The 21,302-nt window shown below is 46.8% G+C and overlaps 1 protein-coding gene across 2 annotated transcripts in view; it reads right to left on the reverse strand.

The window, feature by feature from the left end:
• Positions 1 to 21,302, reverse strand: part of UPF1 (UPF1 RNA helicase and ATPase) — a 31,440-nt gene that overhangs the window by 4,205 nt on the left and 5,933 nt on the right. The window contains exons 2-23 of one of the 2 annotated variants that reach the window (XM_060275427.1): positions 17,400 to 17,542; positions 16,464 to 16,553; positions 15,663 to 15,830; positions 15,314 to 15,494; positions 14,156 to 14,317; positions 12,740 to 12,824; positions 12,492 to 12,590; positions 11,877 to 11,985; positions 11,617 to 11,776; positions 11,394 to 11,512; positions 10,332 to 10,496; positions 9,654 to 9,768; positions 8,946 to 9,089; positions 8,187 to 8,400; positions 6,797 to 6,914; positions 5,728 to 5,884; positions 4,970 to 5,112; positions 3,505 to 3,679; positions 2,631 to 2,712; positions 2,204 to 2,365; positions 518 to 735; positions 44 to 168 (exon numbers count right to left, since the gene is read on the reverse strand). In XM_060275427.1, coding sequence (XP_060131410.1) covers positions 52 to 168; positions 518 to 735; positions 2,204 to 2,365; positions 2,631 to 2,712; positions 3,505 to 3,679; positions 4,970 to 5,112; positions 5,728 to 5,884; positions 6,797 to 6,914; positions 8,187 to 8,400; positions 8,946 to 9,089; positions 9,654 to 9,768; positions 10,332 to 10,496; positions 11,394 to 11,512; positions 11,617 to 11,776; positions 11,877 to 11,985; positions 12,492 to 12,590; positions 12,740 to 12,824; positions 14,156 to 14,317; positions 15,314 to 15,494; positions 15,663 to 15,830; positions 16,464 to 16,553; positions 17,400 to 17,542 — 3,126 coding nt within the window. In that variant the 3' untranslated portion in view covers positions 44 to 51. The remainder of the gene's footprint in view (positions 1 to 43; positions 169 to 517; positions 736 to 2,203; positions 2,366 to 2,630; positions 2,713 to 3,504; positions 3,680 to 4,969; positions 5,113 to 5,727; positions 5,885 to 6,796; positions 6,915 to 8,186; positions 8,401 to 8,945; positions 9,090 to 9,653; positions 9,769 to 10,331; positions 10,497 to 11,393; positions 11,513 to 11,616; positions 11,777 to 11,876; positions 11,986 to 12,491; positions 12,591 to 12,739; positions 12,825 to 14,155; positions 14,318 to 15,313; positions 15,495 to 15,662; positions 15,831 to 16,463; positions 16,554 to 17,399; positions 17,543 to 21,302) is intronic. The other variant, XM_035117889.2, reaches the window with a different exon arrangement.

Below are 21,302 nucleotides of genomic sequence, written 5' to 3' on the forward strand. Positions count from 1 at the left end.
CGCCACCCCGGTTCTCTCCCCAACTCTATTATCGGAAAAGCACCTTACACTCTAATATTGTGACAGTCCCGTCACTCCGTGTTGATATGCGCGCTCCCCCTGGTAAGTAGAGTCCTGCGACAGGGCCACGTCGATCTGAGATTTGAACTCGTCACCAAGGTAACTATCCTGAAGAGAAAAAGTGGGAGGAAGGAGAAGAGAGATTATTTTCCAGTTGAAAGATTGAAGTGGGGGTGGGGAAAGAGAAGGGAGACCAAAGAGAATACATCGAATAGCAGAACGATTCAAGAGTTTAAACAGGCAGTTCAAACAGAAATACAATTTTAGTGCCAGGTGGACGTATATCTCATACTTACCTGTGAGGCAGAGAGCGGCAAGGGCTCCTGACCTCCAGTTCAAGGCAGGGGGCCATTCTGAATGGTCCTCAGGCCATTACTTTCTGGCCCCAATTCACCTCCAGAATATCTGTACTCTGGAGCACACACAATACACCAGCACCTCAAGTAAGTTCCTTTACCTGCGACAGCTCTGGCTGGGACAAGCCTGGCTGGCTCATCTGAGACGGCTGGCTCATGGAGATGTAGCCCTGAGTCAAAGGGCCCTGAGAGAACGGCTGGGAGACCACATCCTGGCTGGCCTGGCTGTTGGGGAGGTTTGACTGACCGGCCCCTGGGATCCCAAAGCGATTTTTCTGGCGCCCACCACGGCCCGTCTTGCCTTTTGGGTTCCCACGTCCTACAAGAGCATACAAATCTCAACACAGAGAAGACAATCATGCAGTCAGCACGATCCTGTGATGCCCTTGGGAGAGCAGCCAGGCTGGAAAGCGGGCATAAAGCGCCCTCTGTATCCGATAAATACATAAATTGTTTCACTGTATTTAATTAATCCCAATACAGGCTGTCTGTCAGTATGCCTGTAATGTGTTTTTAATTTTGTACACTGCCTTGGGATCTTCTGATAAAGGGTGGCATATAAATTGAATGAATGAGTAATTAAATAAGTAAAAATCTATGTATTTACTGATAAGGAATCACAGCTAATTGACTGGGATTAATTCACTATATTTAAGCAAGACTGATAAAAGAACGAACTTCTCCATGGAGTGCACAGTTAAGTTATGGAACTCTCTCCCACAGGAGTTAGTGATGGCCACCAACTGGGATGGCTTTAAAAGAGGGCTGGAATAATTCATGGAGGAGGAGACGACTATTGATAGCTAGTAGCCATGATGGCAGTGCTCTGCCTCTGCAGCAGGAGGCAGCAAAATCCAAAAACTCAGCTTTCACTGCCTAATCAGTTGACAGACAACTGGGTACCTTAACTCTCTAAAGTATCTGGCCTTGTAAGCACTGAAAGACGACTAAAGAAGCCTGCAATTATTCTCCTGGCTGTCCTCAAGCAGCAGCAATAAATCTAAATGTAAACTCAACTGAGGGGGGATGCTCTTCCATCAGCTCACAATATGGATCACTTCTGCCACTGGTGTGTACATGGAGGAGCATCTGGACACCGAGGTCCAGCCCTGGGGGCCTTCTGGTGGTTCCCTCACTGTAAGAAGTGAAGCTACAGGGAATCAGGCAGAGGGCCTTCTCGGTAGTGGCGCCTGTCCTGTGGAATGCCCTCCCGTCAGATGTCACGGAGATTCAGTGTGGGGGGAAAGAATTTTATCCCTTGCTAAATTTGCCCGTTTGCCCTCTGACAAAGAAATGACCACATCAGTCTCTTACTTTTGTCTTCTGGGTTTCTGGGGTTTCTTTGTGTTGTTATTCTGTCTCTCACAGCTACAACAAACCTACCATTAAAATTATGGACTGGTCATTTCTTTGTCAGAGGATAAACGGGCAAATTTAGCAGCAGGGGATCAAATACTTCCCCCCCGCACTGTAAATAACTATCTGACTTTTAGAAGATGTCTGAAGGCAGCCCTGTATAGGGAGGTTTTTTTTAATGTGTAATGTTTTATTATGTTTTTATATATGTTGGAAGCTGCCCAGAGCGGATGGGGCAACTCAGCCAGATGGGAGGGGTACAAATAATAAAATTATTGTTATTATCAAGAGACCTGCCTGATGAAGTTTTTCAAACACACTGCTGGGAGGATGGAAGAAGCTGCAACCTTACCCCAAAGTCCCTCCCCACCCAGCATTTCAGAAGTCATACAAGCCATGGAAACGCCTGTCTGTGCGGCACAATCTCTTACCGGCAGCAGGCCCATTGGCCTGTCCAAAATAGCCAGGTGGAGGCATGGGAGGCATCACCAAGTTGAAGGGGATGGGAATGTTCATGGCGGTGACATGGCTGGGCCCAGCACTGATCATCCCGATCTGGTCGTGTGTTTGGAAGTACATGTTGGAGGGCCGGCCTGAGGGGAAGAGGGGGGGGGGGGGGAGGAAAAGCTCAGAGGGAACATGTCCCAAGACAGCAAGAACAGGGAACAGCCAAGTCGCAGGCACAAGGCTCTCTTCACCAGGCCTTTCAACCCACCACAGATACATGGCCCATGGAGGTATCAGTTTTAACTTTGGTTCTTGTGTGGAACAAGGAAAATCTGCTGCAGGACAGCTCTGGAGTCAAAAAATGCCTCTCTTTTGGATTGAGGAGAGATCCCCCTGCCCAAGTTCTCTCACCTTGGCTGCTGCGATCATACACCGATCCAGGGATGATAGCTTCACGGGCATCGTACATGGCAGTTGTCATGAACCGGGCTCCCTAAGAAAGGGGGGAGGAAATTAAAGACCACTTTAAAATACATTTACACAAACTGTTTCTGATGGCTCAACATGAGGAAGAACTTTCTGGAACGGACTCCTTTGGCAGGAGGATGGCTCTTCCCTGCCTGCCAATCACAGGGGCCTTCCTAGGCCCTGCTCCACATTCTACCACCAAGACAGGCATGCCTGGTGGGAACAGAAGAGGGACAGGTCCTTATTGGTGGTGGTGCCACAACTGCAGAGTTTCCTCTCAAAGAGGATGGATCAGGTTCTCCTCTGGGGTCTTTGAAGGTAGATGCCTCAATGATTGCATGAAGCTATCTGTGTTTTTTAACCTTGCCTGCTGTGTGTTGTGGATTCACTTTTCCGCTGTTTCATCTTGGCTTGTTTTAATAATAATAATAAAGTGGATCATTTTTTATTATTATTATTATTATTATTATTATTATTATTATTATTATTATTACTACCACCCCACTGAAAGGTTGTTTACAGATCGAAAAGGTAGGATGCTTGGGAATGGGAACCCCTTATGGGCGAGATATTTCAAGCTGTTTCCTCTCCCCTTATTTTGCCATTCACCTGTGCAATGGGACCCTGTCTGAAAGACCTGGGCAAATGGTACTCCAAAAGTTGCACCGCTGAGCGTAAGGCAGCTGAACAAGTTTACTCACATGGGAGGGGCAGTTTACAGTCCCAGCAGTTCTAGGGTGCTGGAGAAGGGCAGTGAAGCCTAATCTCTAAAGCAGGGCACAGGTGTAGGGTCTCCAGCCCCACCAGTGGCACTTACGGGGTTGATGGTATTGACCAGCTTCCGAGGCTTGCTGAACTGCATGAGGCTCTCACGGAGGTTGTTCAGGGGCCCCTCAACCAGCACTTTCTGCTCCTTGTAGTAGTTCAGCAAGTGGTTCCAGAGGGGCTGCTTGGAAAGCGCTTTCGGGTTCCCAACAATGATGACGCCATATCTTAAATGAATGAATGAATGAAGTTCACACCAAAGCAGTGCCACGTAGTTCACCACCTACCAAGCACGCTGCTGCCACCCGAAGGACCACTTGCGGCCGTAGGAACCCGCCTAAGTACTCCACTCTCTGTTGGGTGCCAATCTCCATGGCCTTTGCCTTTGGATTCCAGGCAGGCAATGGCTGCAGAAAGGGGTGTTATCAGTTGTGACACCCGGGCGATGGTTATACTTCTCTCCCAGGGCGGACTAGCCTGGTGTCCAGCAAAAAGACTCCTATTTGGCTCAGGCCTTCCTGCATGCCCCCTGGAGGTTGGTTCTCATTGGATGACTTAAATTTAATATTTAATCTAAAAAGATGTCAGTACTACCCTTCATCAAAGCCGATTCCAGGGCGGTGTACCAAATTATGGGCAGAATGCTGAAGCGCAATACGATACATGATTATAGATTATAGCAGATTATAGATCCTAGAATTGTAGAGTTGGAAGGGACCCTGAGGATCATCTAGCCCAACATAAACAAATTTAAAAATGCCTGCATAAATAAAAATGTTGTAGCCTGGTGCCAAGAAGTTTGCAAAACAGACATCCACTTTAGGGAAGTGTGCCGCTCTTCTGGGCTTATCTCACACACTTCTGATTAGGAAGCGACTTGGAGAAGGACCTCAGGCAATACATGCTGCTCTATTGTATCTGCTAGATTTAAACTGCGGGAGGCAGTGGAAGACAGGAGTGCCTGGCGTGCTCTGGTCCATGGGGTCACAAAGAGTCGGATACGACTAAATGACTAAACAACAACAACAAAATTTAAATTCTCCATTTCAGGCTTTCTCAGCTGGAGAACTGCGTTTATTGTTGTCATGATCTTACAAAAGGCGCTCTCAGAGTTTGCCAGCTAAAGAGAGACATGAATCCAATTCATGCGGAGCACAGTTTATAATAATAATTTTATTATTTATATGCCATCCAACTGACTGGGTTGGGAAACTTAAACGCTGTAACACAACACTGCTGAACTTCTACGCAAGACTCGCCTACACAAGCCCGTTGGTTTATGATCAGCTAAGCTGTTTGTAGCTTGTACCAAGACAAACACAGAGAAAATACACTCCACAAAGCCCATTCTCTTCCCCACCCTGACTACAAAGAGAAGGGTAAAAAAAAAGTTGCAAGTGACCTGCACTCTTCTCCCCCGCTGCACAAAAGCATACTTTCCTTAGCTAGATAGAAGCAAAGGGCTCTTTGGGAACGGGCAGACATGGCTGGCTCACACTCAGTGGCTTCTGCTGTACCTTGCTCTGGTGAGAGCCACATTGAGGCGCCTGGGGTCATTCAGGAAGCCAATGCCTTGATGCTCGTTGGCTCTAACACAGGACAGGATAATGAAGTCCTTCTCACGCCCTTGGAAAGCATCAACGCTGGCTATTTCCACTTCCTGGAAAGGGGGCAGGGAGAGAAAAGGACTCTGTTAAAGCACGTTCTAAATGACTCACATCTCTATAGTTTCCTTCAGAGGGAGTGATGGTTAGCCACAAAGCATTATATGACGTCCACGGGCTTCTACCTCCTGAAAATCAATTTCAAACTACTATCCAGTCCTGGGGATAATCTCCTGCCTCGCTCCCACTCCGTATTTGGGGAGGGAGGCTAATATACCTAGCTGTCCATAAATTTACTGTTATGCAAGTTAGCAATTTCTTGGATACCCAGTTTGATTAATTCAGCTGCCTTTCCTTTCCTTAAACTGGAGGCAGCGAAGAAGGACCACTGAGCACAGAGCTCTCCAACACAAGTATGAGAAGGAGCAGCCCACTCTCCATATAACTCACTTCAGCAGGTGAGGCTATACATTTGCAGAAAATCCTGTTTGGTAATGTGCTGAATAGTATACCAGTAGGTGGGTCAGGTTTCTATGCACCCTGCCTCCAAGTGAAACATTTGCAAATACAAGTTGGGTTGCTCTGAACCAGGGAGCAGGGAGAGGGGGCGGGCTTAACGCTGACTTGGGAAGGTTGCACAAAGCCCAGAGACAACACAGGGAGAGCTGTACCTGGTAGAGTTTGGTGTGCAGAGAGCCGCTGAACTGCATATACTGCACCAGGTAGGAGCGCTGGCCCTCGTAGGGGGTGATGATGCCAATCTGATCTGGCTTCGCGCCAGCCTTCAGCAGCTTGGTGGTGATCTTCTCCACATTGGCAGCCTCCGTCCTGCAGGGGGAAGAGAGGAGTCAGTCCCTCCCCTTGAGCAGCGCCCAGGAAACAGTCTCCAAGGTAACCAGAATGCCTCAGAGCTTGTTCAACACCATAAGTTTACGTATAATGCCCTAATTCACTCTGCTGCAAAGATGCATATTGTTTGAGTATTTTTGTTTGTGTTTTTTTAAAAAGTTGCAAGGGAGGAAAAGAAAAGGACAACAAACAAAGGAAAGGACACAACAGCAGCCACATGTGGCACATTTCTTGGCATTATTTAGGTTGGAATAATGGGCCTGGGCACGTGCAGGTTATCAGCCACAATCCCCCAAACGTTCTATTCCAATCCTACTGAGTAGAGTCTTCAGGCACAAATTGGAACTAATTGACTGGCTCCCCTTTGAAGTTCCAGGCCACCTTCAGCTCACCAGAGAAAGATCAAGCTACCTGGAACAGTCTCCATCTGACAATTTTTTTGGGGGGGGGGACGGGACTGTATATGGTTGAGAGCTGCCACTGCTGGACCATGTCCTTCCTGTCCGCTTCCCATGGAACTAAAATGCTTGGCCTCCATTACTTCTCCAGCCTCACCTCCTTCACTCTTGGATGACCTTGAACTACTGATCCTATCATTTTAGAACTGTTTTTAACAGTCATGCCTTCTAACCGGCTTCATTTATAGCGGGCTATTTTAATCAAGGATGCTTCAATCGCTTTGATGGAACTGTTATTGGGTATTTCAATTGTGTATGGATTTTATAGCTTAATGTGGCTTCTAAAACATTAAGCTATAAAATCCACACATAATTGAGTGCTGGCATATAACTGGTGTATAAATTAATGAATAGTCAAGAAAGAGAGAGAGACATGATGTTTGTCCAAGCAACTTGGGCTGGACCCCCTTCTCCTCCTTCCCACATGACTTACCTGTTCAGGTAAGAAGTCCCAGAACTTGCAATCTCTTCTTGCCCTTGGGTCACATAGAAAAACATGGGCTTGTCTGGCTGGGGCCACTGGAAGTCAAATCCCTTCTTCACACGGTCTGCTGCAGAGCGACAGGGAAGTTACCTGTTAGTGTATGTATCTCTTGTGGAGGCCTGGACCTTCCTTTGGGTATATCAGTGGTTCCCAAACCGTTTAGGCCACTGCCCCCTTGGTCCCATAAACCCATCCCAATGCCCCCTACCCTATAAAAAGCATTGTAGCACTTTGCACAACACACTGAGAAATACAGCAACACTGTAACATACCAACAGCAACAATTAATTGCAAATTGATTCAAAATTATTTTAATTAATTCAAAAAAACCCTGATGAACTAGAACCAGTGAGACTAGCTTTTCAAAGTCCAATAGTCATCTATATCTTCAGTGCTCCCCTGCCTTAGTGCCTCTCCTGGTAATCCCACTGCTGAAGGGCAGTACTGCCCACTTTGGGAAGCACAGGGCTAGATCCTAGCCTTAAAATGGAGTCCTTCCATCCTGAAGAGCAGGCTAGAACAGCAGCGAGAACCACCTACTAAAATCCATAGACCTCCCAATGTGAAAACTACGGCAAGGATTGTTATGAAGCAGTGGTGTTCAGTGAAATTTATGTAGGGGAACAGCTAGAGCCAAAGGTGCCAGCCTGCTAGGGCGATGTGGGGGAGGGGGCAACGTTGCTGTGCATTAACACCTCATATCCTGCCCTAACCTGGGCAGAAGCTTCTGACAGAATGCTGGAGCCCTCCTGCGTCCTTCCCAAAGCTGGGTGGGCTTTGGGAAGGTGGCAGGAGGGCTCCTGGACCCTGACAATAGCATTGTGCCTTCCTCCAAAAGCCGGGCAGAAGTTTCACGGGCTTTGGGAAAGAGGCGCCAGGTTTAATACTCTAGATCAGGGGTCAGCAACCTAAAGCCCATGGGCCACAAGTGACCCATGGGGGTCATTTAACCGCCCATCAAGCCACCCTAGAACTGAGATGCCCGCTTCGCGAGTCCCCGAGTGCTGCGCTTAACCGGTGCAGTGCGAAACAGGGACTCGCTTTCACGGCACCAGAAATCACATCTGTGCGGGGGCAGGTGCCGGAAATCGCGGGCGCATGCGTGATCCGGTCCATAGGGATCTCCGCTGGAGTGAACTGACCCAGGCAAGTAAACCTTGCCGACCCCTGCTCTAGTTTACTGGGAACATTTAGGAGACTAGCCTACTCCCCCTATTTCGCTGACTGTACACCACTGATCTGAAACTACAGGGCCCACTCAGAGGTCCTGAACAGGGCACTGCCTGGCACTCCTGCCAGCCCCCTCCACCACCCTCCCCCTCCCCCTCCCCCTTCTTACCTGCAGTGACACCATTTTGGAGCGACCCCTCATAAAAGATGTTGGATGGAAAAGCGCTCAGGGCCGGATGCATACGGTACTGCACCTGCAGGCGGATGGGCCTGATGCCCAGCACCACCAGCCGCTCAAAGAGTGACTGGGACAGGCCTGCTTTCGCCGCCTTCTTGCACATCACAACAGGGCCAAGCTGGCAGTGGTCACCCACCAGGATCAGCTGGGAAAATGAAGCCCAAGGTCAACAGGAGGAGCTGCACGCATGAGCAGGCGCACACCCACCCATGCATACACCCACCCACCCACACATACATACAGAAGACTGGAGGTGATGGCCTACAAAAGGGAAGGGCAGTTTGGGGAGTCTGCTTGAGGGAAGCTTCTAGCTTTCTGAGGTCGTGATTAAGGTGCTGAAGTTAGATAATTATCTGTAGAAATACTGCCCCCCTTGTCACCCAAGTCTTTCCATCAGCAATCCTCCACAGCAGTTCCACCTCTGTTCTCTACAAGCCTCCAGAACTCTTGGGATTTCCCTTCCATAGCTTGCATTTCCTACTCCTATTCATAGTAGACACAAGACCTCAAGGGCTGTGAATACTTTGTCCTCTTCGTAAAGGCTTGGAAGGTATGCATTTAAGACAATGCAGGGGGGCTTTAAAAGCTCACACGGACCCAAGTTGCTTGATAAAGATGGTGGGAAACACTGGAAGAGATAGTTCCCTCCACCCCACTTGGCAGCTCCACTTTTGAGCTGTTCCAACCTACCTGCTTTGCCCCGAGGACAACTGGCACCATGCACTCTGGCTCCGTGGCCTGGGTGCTCTCGTCAATCAAGATGGAGCGGAACTGCATCTTCGCAAGCCTTGGGTCCCCGGCTCCCACGCAGGTGCAGCAGATGACGTCTGCATTCTGAGAGGGACGAAGCAGCAAAAATTGAGGAGCTACAAAACTATCCACAAAAGAAACAGAGGAAGCAACTTCTACATTAAGACCACTGCTCTGCACAGTGCTATGGCCCTTTCCTTAAAAATAAAACACCCAGTTCTCAAGGTTCTGTTTAAAGAGGATGATTTTAATTAGGAACACAAGAAGCTGCCTTGTACCAGGCCAGACCACTTGTCCATTTGGCTCAGTACTGTTTATAAGGACTGGAAGTGGCTCTCCAGTTTCAAACAGCTGTACCTGGAGAAGCCAGAATTGAGGCTGGACTTACTGCACAGCTTAGCTATGATCCTTCCCCCGTCATGCCTACAGCCAGTCTTCAGGATTATGTGAGGGGTTTTGTGTGTGTGCAATTTCTGTTGCAGCCTCTGGGATTATTTATTGTTTAAGGTAGGGTCATCCCTTTGCTCTCACATCACCGATGATGAATAAGGAGACAAGTCAGCCTCCTAGATCACAGTACACAAGTAGCACACCTGGTCTGACCAACAGAAAGCAACAGCCCCTGTATAAGAGGTAGGAAAATGTTACCATGAGCAACTCCCGCTCCGCCGTCCGCTTCAGGGCCCGGTAGCGCTTCTCATCTGCAGAGGACAGTTCCCCAGTCTCGTCTTTCAGCTGCTGCAGCTTCTGGAGCTCAGGCATGCTGAGGATCAAACAGACATCTCTTGGATGCTATATAATGTTCTGGTTACAAGATCCCTACTTAAGGACCTTAATGTTTAATCGATTATTTTATTTTGAGTGGCTGGGGAAACCCAGCCAGATGGGCAGGGTATTAATAATAATAATAATAATAATAATAATAATAATAATAATAATAATACTCTGCTACTGAATTTGGTAACAATGCACTTCCAAAATGCCTATCAACGGACATAAAATAAATATTTTTAAAAATAAATCCGCATAGTGGCAGTATTGGCAGTGCCATTAAGTGAAGCTGTGAGATATTTTATTATTTTATTTTTTAAACCACCCATCTTGGCACTCTCCAGAAAAGGCAGGAAGGCTTTGAGTTTGGGATGAATGCAGGGAGGCAATGAGCAAGGGATAGTGACAGCATTGCAAGGGAAGGCTGGGATGAGGTAGCTGGAGGAATAGCAAGTCAACATCCAGCTGGTGCCAGCAATCCCACTGGGGTGGGCGGCAGAGAATTAAGTTCCAGAACATGACACTCCTAGAGGCGCCCCTCAGGAAGTGCCTTACCTATCCATGTTCCTGATCTGGTTGTGCAGGGCGAGGAAAGAGACGGGGGAGTCAATGGCCTCGCGACTCTTTGCACACAGGCGCACCACCTTCAGCCCCGTCTGGTGGATCTTCTCCGTCAGCTGGTCCACGGCTATGTTGCTCGGGGCACAAACCAGCACGGGCCTTGGAAACAAATGAGACAAACAGCAAAAGATGAAGCCAAATAAAACCAACCACTACAAAGAGTTCTTCCTTTTTAATCATCATAGCCGAGGGCTAAGGGCAACACTGGCGTCAGCTCTGGAACCATGGATTTCATGCTAAGAAGACGCTGGTGGATTAGGCACTCCAATAAGACCTAATCAGAGGTTGAAGTTGATTGCCAACACTGGCCAATGCTATCTTGGGTTAAGGGTAGCAGAGGCATAAGAAGAGTTTGGATTTGATATCCCGCTTTATCGCTACCCGAAGGAGTCTCAAAGCGGCTAACAATCTCCTTTTCCCCTCCTCCCCCACAACAAACACTCTGTGAAGTGAGTGGGGCCGAGAGACTTCAAAGAAGTGTGACTAGCCCAAGGTCACCCAGCAGCTGCATGTGGAGGAGCGGAAATGTGAACCCGGCTTCCCAGATTACGAGTCTACCGCTCTTAACCACTACACCACACCACCCATAAATGCAGTCAATGTCGTCAGAGGGGGAATTTGTGCATGAGAAGAAACTGAAAGTCTGAGAGCCAGTGTGGTGGAGTGCCAGCCTAGGATCTGGGAGATCAGGGTTTGAATCCCCACTTGGCTATGAAGCTCACTGGGTGATGCTGAGCCATTTACTGTCAGCCTAACCTACCTCACAGGGTTGTTGTGGGGAATAAATGAGATGAGGGGAGAACCCTGAGCTCCTTGGAGAAAAAGGTGAGATAGATAGATAATCAATCAATCAATCAATCAATCAATCGCATGGGGAGTTTCACCTATGCCAGGCTGTAACCTCCAGATGGGTGCTAAAATTATCTTAACAGCCCTTGAAGTGCTGCACACTTTTGACCAAGAAGATTCAAGCGCAATCTCTGCTCTGGCTCTTACCCATTTCCTTGCCTAGCCAGATGGTACACAATGGTGGCCGAGGTGACAGTCTTGCCTGTCCCGGGAGGGCCCTGGATGAGACTCAAGGGACGCTGCAAGACAGTCTTCACAGCATACACCTGGGGGAAAAGATTAATTCCACACGGGTGAGCAGTTTGCGAAACTGACACTGGAAGCTCTCGGACCCAACTCCTGCCTTTGCAGTTGGGCGGGATAAGGTTACCTGAGAATGGTTGAGGTCAGGGAGTCCTTGTGCTGTGAAGCGCTTCGGCAGCTGACATTTGATAATGACATCCTCCACCTCGTGACCCAGGAGTTTGTGATAGATGTAGCCAGAGACGGAGGTTTCATCCACAGCAAAAGTCTTGAGGGCACTCTGCATCCTGAAGAAGAGGTGGACGCACAAGCACAAACCAGGTCATCCCTCAGACATTTATGCGACAGGCTTCTCAAGACACAGAGAGAGACGCTGCCTTCACCCACCTGTCAAAGGAAGTCGACTTCCACACAAAATCCACTTGGAAGTTGTGGGTCACTTCCACGGGGGCACCGACACTGCTCCTCAGTTCGATCGCAATTTCGTCACCGTAATCTTCAAAACCTCGTTAAGTAGCAGTTTCGCGGAACAGTTGCAAGCTCCTTTTTAGAGTCCCACCTTCTGCCCACCACCACCTCTGGGGACTTTTCTAGTGCTGCAAGTCTACAGAGCAGGTGTCAGCTGAACCATTTCAACTGCCCAAGCTAAGCTGGATATCCCTGCTAGTTGCCTGGATGTGGAATCAGCCTGGGAATGGCATGTGAAGGGGCTCTGACCTCCTCCTCAGAGGAAGAAGGGAGGTACAAGTATGATATGGATAGTGTGTGTGTGTATGTGTGTGTTTACACGAACCATAAGTTGAAACCTTTTGCTTCTTTTGTGCCATCAGATAAACACAGTTGTTCTAAGGGAGCACAGGAAGAGTTGTCCATTCTCTCACACAATTCTGCTTCAAATGCCAGGCATTCAGCATGTCCTGAGGGCTCCACTTGACATAATCTCAACTGTGCAATTGAGATGTTGGGAGTCCTCCTTAGAGCCTCATGAAATTAAAAGGATACTATCAGGAACTTTAATCACGTGGCCGATTCCTTTCCACAGCGGGGCCAAATCCCCTTTGTACCTTAGGCAGATCTCATCCCCCTGCATCAGGCGCATATCTGAAAAGAGGAGTGAGAAGCTTTCAGTACTTCCAAAGCAAGCACCAATTCCCGTTTGTGAATGTTGATGGTGTTCAGAGTCTGCCAATCGACTGATGCTTGAGCCAGACTTCCTGGCTCCTTAGCCTTTACTGATTTCCTGTTCTTACCTGAATCGGTCTTTGGCAAGGTGAAGTAGGCGATCCTTTTCTTGTTCAAGCCCAGATCCCATCTCACAGTGATGTTGTCCTGTGTCTAAACATAAAGAGAGATATTCTAACTTTACAAACACAGGCAAAAAAGGTACTCAAGAGCAGAGCTGGCCCTCTGCTTCCTGCCTGCCCTCCCTAGCACTGCACAGCTGGCTTGAACAATCACAGGAAGGGCTGCTAAACCACCCCTGGCAACACTTCAAAGTTAATGCTGATTTAGCAGTTGCTGGATCCCTAAGAGGAGCTACCATTAAGGAAAGAGGGTGGGCTGATGACTCTACAATTTGGCAAAACTGTTCCTGGGAGAAGCAACTGAGCCTTCTTCAGATCCAGTCCTTACCCTGCTCCTCATTCACAAGATGATCCAGGGTGGTGAGAGTTAATACCCAGGGGACCAACATCTAACTGGGTATCTGGGCTCTCTCAAATCCCCAAAGCGCTCTGTGACAGTGGCCTGTTGTCTTAAGGCTGAAGATGCAAAGTAAAGGGATACAAAGCTGGAGAAAGAGGGCTCCTGGGAGGATGCCCAGCAGCACCCAAAACCACTTTCATCACCATGACAGGGGAGATTATTTCCCCCTTTGTGTTAAGTCACTCAGAGCTGCTAGGAGAGGATGGGGTAATGGCAAGTTAAAAACACTCTCGCTGCTAGGAGCACAGGGCATCTCTCTGCTTCTTTCCAGCAGGGAATGTTTGTCTCCTGGCTAACAGGAGCAGCTTTATTGCTAACACAATTCAAAAGTGATGAGAGATAGCACATACAGTATATTCCTGCGTAAAAGACTACTTTTTAACCCAGGAAAATCTTCTCACAAGTCGGGGGTCGTCTTATACGCTGGGTCGTATTTCTTATACGGTGAGTATATCCCAAACTCTATATTTTAACTGGAAAAGTTGGGGGTCATCTTATATGCCCAGTCGTCTTGTACGCCGGAAAATACAGGAAGTCAGGGTTCAATGAAGTTCCCAAAGCAACCCAAAACGTTTGGATACTGAATTAAGAGTCTGTTATAGGGTCATAGCCTGTGCCAATCTCTGCAACATTTTCACTCTACAGATGGATCCTTTTGCTGCTTATCTTAGACTTCAATGCCATCTTAGAGATATTTAGATTTTTTCTTAAGCATAACAATCCTTACACTCCTTGTTTTTCACCCAAGAGAAGAAGTGTGTCAAGTGCACCTCCAGGGTAGGGGAAGAAACTATGAGGAAGACTGCATCAAAATGTCCCATTTCAAACCTTCTTCAAAGCACACAGCTCACAAAGTCTCACAGAACTGTGGCAAAACCTCTGAAGAAATACCAAAGCAACTGTTGTGCCCACTGGGCCACGCCATTACAAAGTGGCTGCATCCTCCTTAGCCTGAATCTTACCTGGGACTCCTTCAGCTTCTTGTCGTAGTCAGCCTCGAGTTTGACCAGAGGCCCAAAAATGTTTTGGTACTGATAAGCATCCTCGTATCGGAGGAGGACGTGCTGTGGCTCTTCGTCGACACCAGGCTTCTCCAAGTCTTCGAGAGTAGCAGAGGGGTTCTCCTGCAGTTACAAAGGTGGTTAAATAGAACACCCCTCCCATCAGCTGGTTTCAGAACAGGTTTTCCTAAATCAAGATGGAAAACTAATGGAAGGTATTTCCAAATCCAACTATTCCAGGATGCAACTGGATAGCTTAGTTGGTTAGAGCAGGGTGCTGATAATGCCAAGGTTGCAGGCTCAATCCCCATAGGGGACAGCTGCATATTGCTGCATTGCAGGGGACTGGACTAGATTATTCATTTTATTTATTTAATTTTTATACTGATTTATATTTTTTAAGAAAAATCACAAAGCGGTTTACAGCATATTAAATCAATAAAACATAAATAAAACAATCTGAAGAAAGTCAAATACTGTATAGAGTACCATATACAGTCAAAGCAACATAACAGAAAACTAAAATATTATCTTAAAGATTTTAAAATAAAACATTACAAAGGAGGTCAACTACAGAATACATAAATGACCCTCAGGGTCCCTTCCAACTCTATGATTCTATTATAAACATAGCTACGCTGGGTAGGCTGACTGGTGCCTTTGGTGAATTTGCAAGTCTGTTGTAACAAAAAGAAGGTGTTTCATGAAGAGACAGGCTCTCTCTGTTGGTAACTGCATGAACATGCCCAAAACCTTTTAAGAAGTCTGCACCCAAACAATCTTAAGATCTGTGTTATGGCAAATACTGCAAGCTGTGCTCAGTTATGCAGACTTGTTCAATTTGCATAACTTCTAATATTATTCTAGACTGAACCCACAACTCTCCATCTTATTCAGCCTCCTATCCAGTATAACAGATTTCAGCTTGAAGCTGTAAAGCCAAGGCTTCATCCATCTTCCCAGCCATATGGCCAAGGCCTCAGAATATGACGAAGAAACTTGGAGTTGTCAGGAAGCTGAATTCCACACCCAACAGCACACCCCGATACAGATCTGCTTATCCCCTCCTGGGCTCTCTCGATCATCCCTCTGCTCTCTGCTGCAGATACTTCCACGCACCTTCCAGAGCTCTTCCAGCTTGTTGATTTGCTGGGCAGTGATCTGACGCGCCCTCAACTGCTCCTGCTCGGAAGGGATCTTGACCAGCCAGGAAAGGAAGCAGCGGTCTTGAATCAGAGGCTGCCACTGAGAACTGTCCCAGTTGATGTCCTTCAAGCTGCTCTGACTGGCACAAGGCTGCCTGTACAGTCAAGATAGGGGAGAAGAGTTTTATTAAATAGGCATGCGTAGGGGATAAAAAGAGAATCAACAGTATTTTTTAAAAAATGCTTTCAAAATCAATGGACCATTAAGACTCGAGACCGACCAGCAATTTTCTTGCAAAATAAAAAGAGAGGAAATCTCTCACCTGCACAGCAAGACGACCACAGAGTCTGCCTTAGCAGGGATGAAACCCAGGAGGAACACGTTGCGGCAGCCACAGTTGTAGCACTCCAGGACCGTCTCACCCAGAGGGCCATCTTTGTGCAGAGTCACTTCCTTACATTTGGCTCTCACAAGGTGGTTCACAATATGGCTGGCAAGACAGAGAAGAAAGGCAGGCTGGGTTGAATGGCAAATCAAGCAGGAGCATGGAAGGATACATCTGATTATCAAGGGAGAGCTTTTATACCTACTCTGTGCCACCTCATGCCTGGGAAACCTTATCAGAAGTCCTGATGTGTATGTATGACATACAGTCTGAATTCCAAGTTTTTAGTTTTAAATATGATGTGGAGATACTGTTCTTTTTTTAAAAAAAGTTGTTAAGTAGTGTATTTATTATATTGTTGTAATTCTTTATCTGGATTAACCTGTGTGAGCAGCCTTGATGGCTTTTCTGCACAAAAGGCAGCAAGGAAATGAACGGTGATGTAGTAACAGGACATGGATGAGACAGATACACACACAGCGAGAGAAAAGATCTCATGTGCAATCCCAGCCACCTTATGTAGTACTGGGCTACATGAATCAGTGATCTGGCTCACGGTGTGAGGCAACCGCCTATGGTTTGTATCCAACGTTCATCCCACTCAAGAGTAGACCCAAAAAGCAATGGGCATGACAAACTTGGGCCCACTAATTTCAAAAGGTCTACAATGAGCAGAACGTAGCTAGATACAATCCCAACGCTTTATGCCATCACCACTTCTGTGGCTGCGTTGCTCACCTGCCAGACGTATTCCCACGCCCGTTGCAGAACCACTTTTTGCTGGTGTTGCAGTAGACAACGCAAGCTGGGTCATGGATGCCACAGTAGCTAAGGAAGAGAACACATTGTTAAGTTTTGCTTCAAAGGCATGGCAAGCCAGGGTGCTTTCCCTTTGGTTCTCTCTAGTTCAAGTTGACCCAGTCCAAAAACCCCAAAGCTGGTTGAGTTGCACCCTTGCTTCAAAATAATAATAATAATAATAATAATAATAACCTCGCCCATCTGGCTGTGTTTCCCCAGCCACTCTGGGTGGCTCACAACAGAATTAATGAGAATTAGTAATAAAAAAGTGATAAAACATCATTTAAAAACTTTTCTAAACAGGGCTGCCTTCAGATGGACCTTCTCTCCATGCTGTTGAGAGTTGATGTTAAGCAAAAAAGTCCTTGTTCTGCTTTATGACACCGCAGTGCAAGCTGCTAATTTATCACAGGAAGTGCACATTGCCAGAGTATTGAATAAACCAGCATTGAAAGAGAAATGTTGCAGCATCTGAATTGGGTTCAAGAAACCTGTGACAGAGGCCATCCGTGCTCTCTGGTAAAGATACCAAGAACAGAGGGAAATGGGGCATAACTGGGCTAATTTGCATGAAAAACAAACACCAGTTTAGCTAGACATGTCTTCAGAAATTTCAGAAATGCCACTATCACCACCTTGTCATCTGAAAGACATCATAGAATGCCCAGGACTCCTAATTTATATTGCTGCATAGACACACGGGGATTATTTGTACAATGTGTGTGGTTAATTCACACGAAGGTTTAAATAAGAGGCGAAAAAGGCAAGTGAGAGGACCTCCTCTGACCAATGGAGCCATTATTTGCCCACATGAGGTTCCTAGACTCTGCTTTCAATTTTACATCATGTCCACACACATACACACAATCTTACCTGCAAGCATGCACTGGAAGGTCCTTGGTGTAGTAAGTGTCTTCCTCGTCTTCCTCAAAATTGAGTTCTGCAAGGAGCTGGCTGGTCTTAGGCACATTATCATCCACTGCTCCATTTTGCAAGATGCCGTCAGGCCCATTCACCTAATGCAAAATATGGACCAGATGTTAACAGAAGCAAGAGCTAGGAGTGATGAAACTGCCAAATGCCAGGTGGACATGAAAGACACTTGGACACGAGTTTGTTTAAAACTCACAAATAACCAGCCTTGCAGGTGGAACAGCAGACCCAGTTGCTCCATTCTGGCCAATGCTATATGAAGAAGGGCAGACTTGCAATTCAGCTGTTAGCCCATGTAGCAATTTACTAAGCTGCTCACTTTTGCTGCCTGAAGATAATTCTTATGCACAACAGTCCAGTGCATAGAACATTGAATTCATCACAGTAAAGCCTGATCAAAAAGAGCCACAAGGTTTCTATAAAATATTCTTTTATAAAGACTTACAAAAAGTGTTTATTATGAAAGATTTAGTTTAAAGTTAGTTTCTCCACTCCTTCACATAAATCTTATTTCCTTCTGGCTCTTGTTATTGACCCCCTCCCCCCACCTCCATTCCCTTTCAAACCACTCCTCACGGCACAGCCAGTTGTTGGCCTTGCGCTTCAAGAGCTGCACATCACAAAACACGGATTCCTCGAAAAAGCCACAAGTGCCAGAAACACTTTCCCAAGCCAGACTGTCCTGTGACAGGCCATCTAAGGGCCCTCCCCTTCCCCCAGTCATTCCTTATTTACCCTCAGCACAAGGTTCAGCTCAACATCATAGGCCACCAAAGTACCAATAAGGATACGGAGAATTTAGAGGGGAGGGCACTTGTCCTGTAAGCCAGGTTTTCACCTTTTTTGAGTCCACAGTTCCCTTATCCAACTACATTCTTTCTGCGGCACCCCTGTGGGGTTCAGGAGCCCAGTTATGTCACCCCTTGCCTGCAGAGCTGGCAGCCTCTCACCCTTTTTTGAACACCCTCCCTTGTGGGGTGTCCCCTCTTAGCCTCCTCTCCTCTCCTTGGGAGCCTTCCGGGCAGCTGCTGCTGTTTCCCCTGGTCTCTGAGCCGCCCCCCTTGCCCCAAAGAGAGATGTCTCCCAGAGGCACCATTTACCTGTGGAGCTTAGACCCAGGGCTGCTGCAATAAACAGCTGTGCAAGCCTTTGGGAGGCAGAGAGGGCATGAGAGAGGGGGAGGGAAAGAAAGAACCATCATTCAGGGCACCCCAGGGTGGCACAGCACACTGGTTGAAAACCACTGCTGAAAGCAATAAAAGGGGAGTTTTCTCACCTACAAAACAAGCATAGCAAATTTTACAGCTGCTCAGCCTACCCCTGCCTGGCAAGCCATTGTTTTTTAAAGGGGGCTAAGCCAGCAATGCTTCTTTACATGGTAGGCCAAAGGGCCCCTTAATATGCCCCCCCCACCGCCAAGATGGGCAGCAAGAGAAGCTTGGGAAGAGCCCTTGATTTTCGGTGTCTCCATGGCACACAGCTTCATGTCTTGACTTGTGCACAGAGATGGCGCACTTCAGCTGTTCCTAATGGGGGGGGGCCCTCGGCTCTTCTAAACCCTCTTCAACTCTTTAGCAATGTGTGCACATATGTGAAGAGTCTCCTTTTTAGGGCTGCCTGTAATAAATCAGCAAAATGAAATGTCATCATTGTACTGGAATCAGTGAGAGAGCATGAAAGGAGGAGTATTCCATAATGCATATGGAGTCAGTGGGCAGCCATGTTGAGGTAAAGGATGCCTCTACTTGGATTCTAGCACTTGTTTTCATATACTAATACCACATCCTGTAGAATTCTATCAGTCCTATTTTACCTGCACAATCAGGAACCTTTTTCTGTGCAGCCTAAGCAGGAGCAGTCAACATTCAGAAAAATATATATGTGGACTGTCTCTGAATTAAGTGACTTTTCTTCTTTAAGTTCTCAAATTTCTTACCTTAGCTCAAGGTTGTCATCTGAACTATTAAATGTTTAACTGAGAATCAATCAGTCAGTATATAATTTGAAAAATAAGATTTTAGGGATGTCTTGCCCCAAAATTGCAACTGGACATTCCATTTTGGTGACACTAACTTTGGTTTAAGGATCCATTGGGTGCCCAGCTAATATATCTCAGTTTCTAACACTGGTTACAATGTGGAGGTTGGGGGGAGCCATTTCTGCAAGTTCATCACCCTAATGCACTAAGTAAATCCCTCAAAAAGCAGAGGGAAACATGCCTTTGTATAGGACACTGGTCCTAACTACAGTCTTTAACAGGAAGTTCTGTGACTGAGTGTTAACAGTACTTTATAGTTTAACTCTCTGCAACATCCTGACCTGATTGGAGCCTCTAATCAGGCCTGGGAAGAGGACACTTGATCAAGACCACCCCACACCCAGTGTTCCAGAGTGTGCAGGGCTATCCATATCCACCCTCAACACTTTGGCAGGCCAAGCATGATTATGTTTAAAAGCTACAAAAATCCTTCTTAAAAATCCTTCCTAAAACACAAAACCGAAACACATTTTATACCCTCAAGCATGGCAAATGTCTTGCAAAAAGGACATCAGCACACCAGTGAAATGAAGGAGGGCACAGAGCAAAAAGAAAGTGCTAATTACATTAATTTCATCTTGCTAGCTGTTAGATGCCAAGGAGATTTCCTTCCAAATTACAGAGCTGGATTCTGCTCACCTCTTTTTAAAGTGTGAAAAGCGGCTGTCTGCTTTTAAACCTGAAAGGAAACTACTGAGGCTCCTTGGAGGAGCCAAAAGAAGGCAGGCAACAAGATTAGCTGAAAGAGCAGCAGCCCTATACAACCTGAAGAGATAAGAAACCATAACCACCTGTCTGAAAAGATTATTTTACCTTGGCTTCCCACTGAGAACTCCTTGAACCAATATATAGAATCTGCAAACTATTAAAAAAAACCCAGGGTGATTGTTCACTATGTTTAACTCTTCCCAAACAGATAATTAGATTATATTCAGCTACATACTCCTGTTTCTTTTCTTAAAAACAAAACACACCTTAGAAGAAGTACAGTGGTGCCTCGACTTATGAATTTAATCCGTTCCGAAGGCACCTTCGTAGGTCGAAAAATTTGTAAGTCGAAAAGCGCCATTGGAAACGCAATTTCCCATAGGAATGCATTGGAAACGGAAAAATTCGTAAGTCGAAGCAACCCCATCTAAAAATTCGTAAGTTGAAAAAACCCTATCTAAAACCGCCGCAGTTTCCGTTCGGATGTCGAGAAATTCGTAAGTGTGCAGCCATTTGCCCCACTCGTAAGTAAAAAAAATTGGTTGTCGAGTCGTTCTTAAGTTGAGGTACCACTGTATTGGAGAAAGGGGATGGGGTTTCATTAGCTAAGGCAGAGCTTTCCAAACCTTTCAAGTTGGTGACACACTTTTTAGACATGCATCATTTTGTGACACAATAATTCAGTTTTACTAGCAAATCGGAGGTTAAACCAACCCCTTTCCAGCAGTGTTCGAAACTCTCATTGTTCTAGGTGCATTTTGCGACAGAGAATTTCATTAGTGCGAACAGTTTCTGAGCTCTGGGCTACTGAAGCTCCTTGGAGGAGCCAAAAGAAAGCAGGCAAGATTCGCTGAAAGAGCAGCAGCCCTGCGCCTAAGATTTCAGATTAAAACTGCAGAGTGGAAGGAAAGGAGGACCCTTTTCTGCCTCCCTACTTCCAGCTACTCTCTGAAGACTGGAGGACCCTCTTAAGAATAATAGGGGGTGGGCAGAGGAAGGACTAGACCAGGCATCCCCAAACTGCGGCCCTCCAGATGTTTTGGCCTACAACTCCCATGATCCTTGGCTAACAGGACCAGTGGTCGGGGAAGATGGGA

Source organism: Zootoca vivipara, chromosome 6 (genome assembly GCF_963506605.1).
Source record: "Zootoca vivipara chromosome 6, rZooViv1.1, whole genome shotgun sequence".
Taxonomy (NCBI): Eukaryota; Metazoa; Chordata; class Lepidosauria; order Squamata; family Lacertidae; genus Zootoca; species Zootoca vivipara.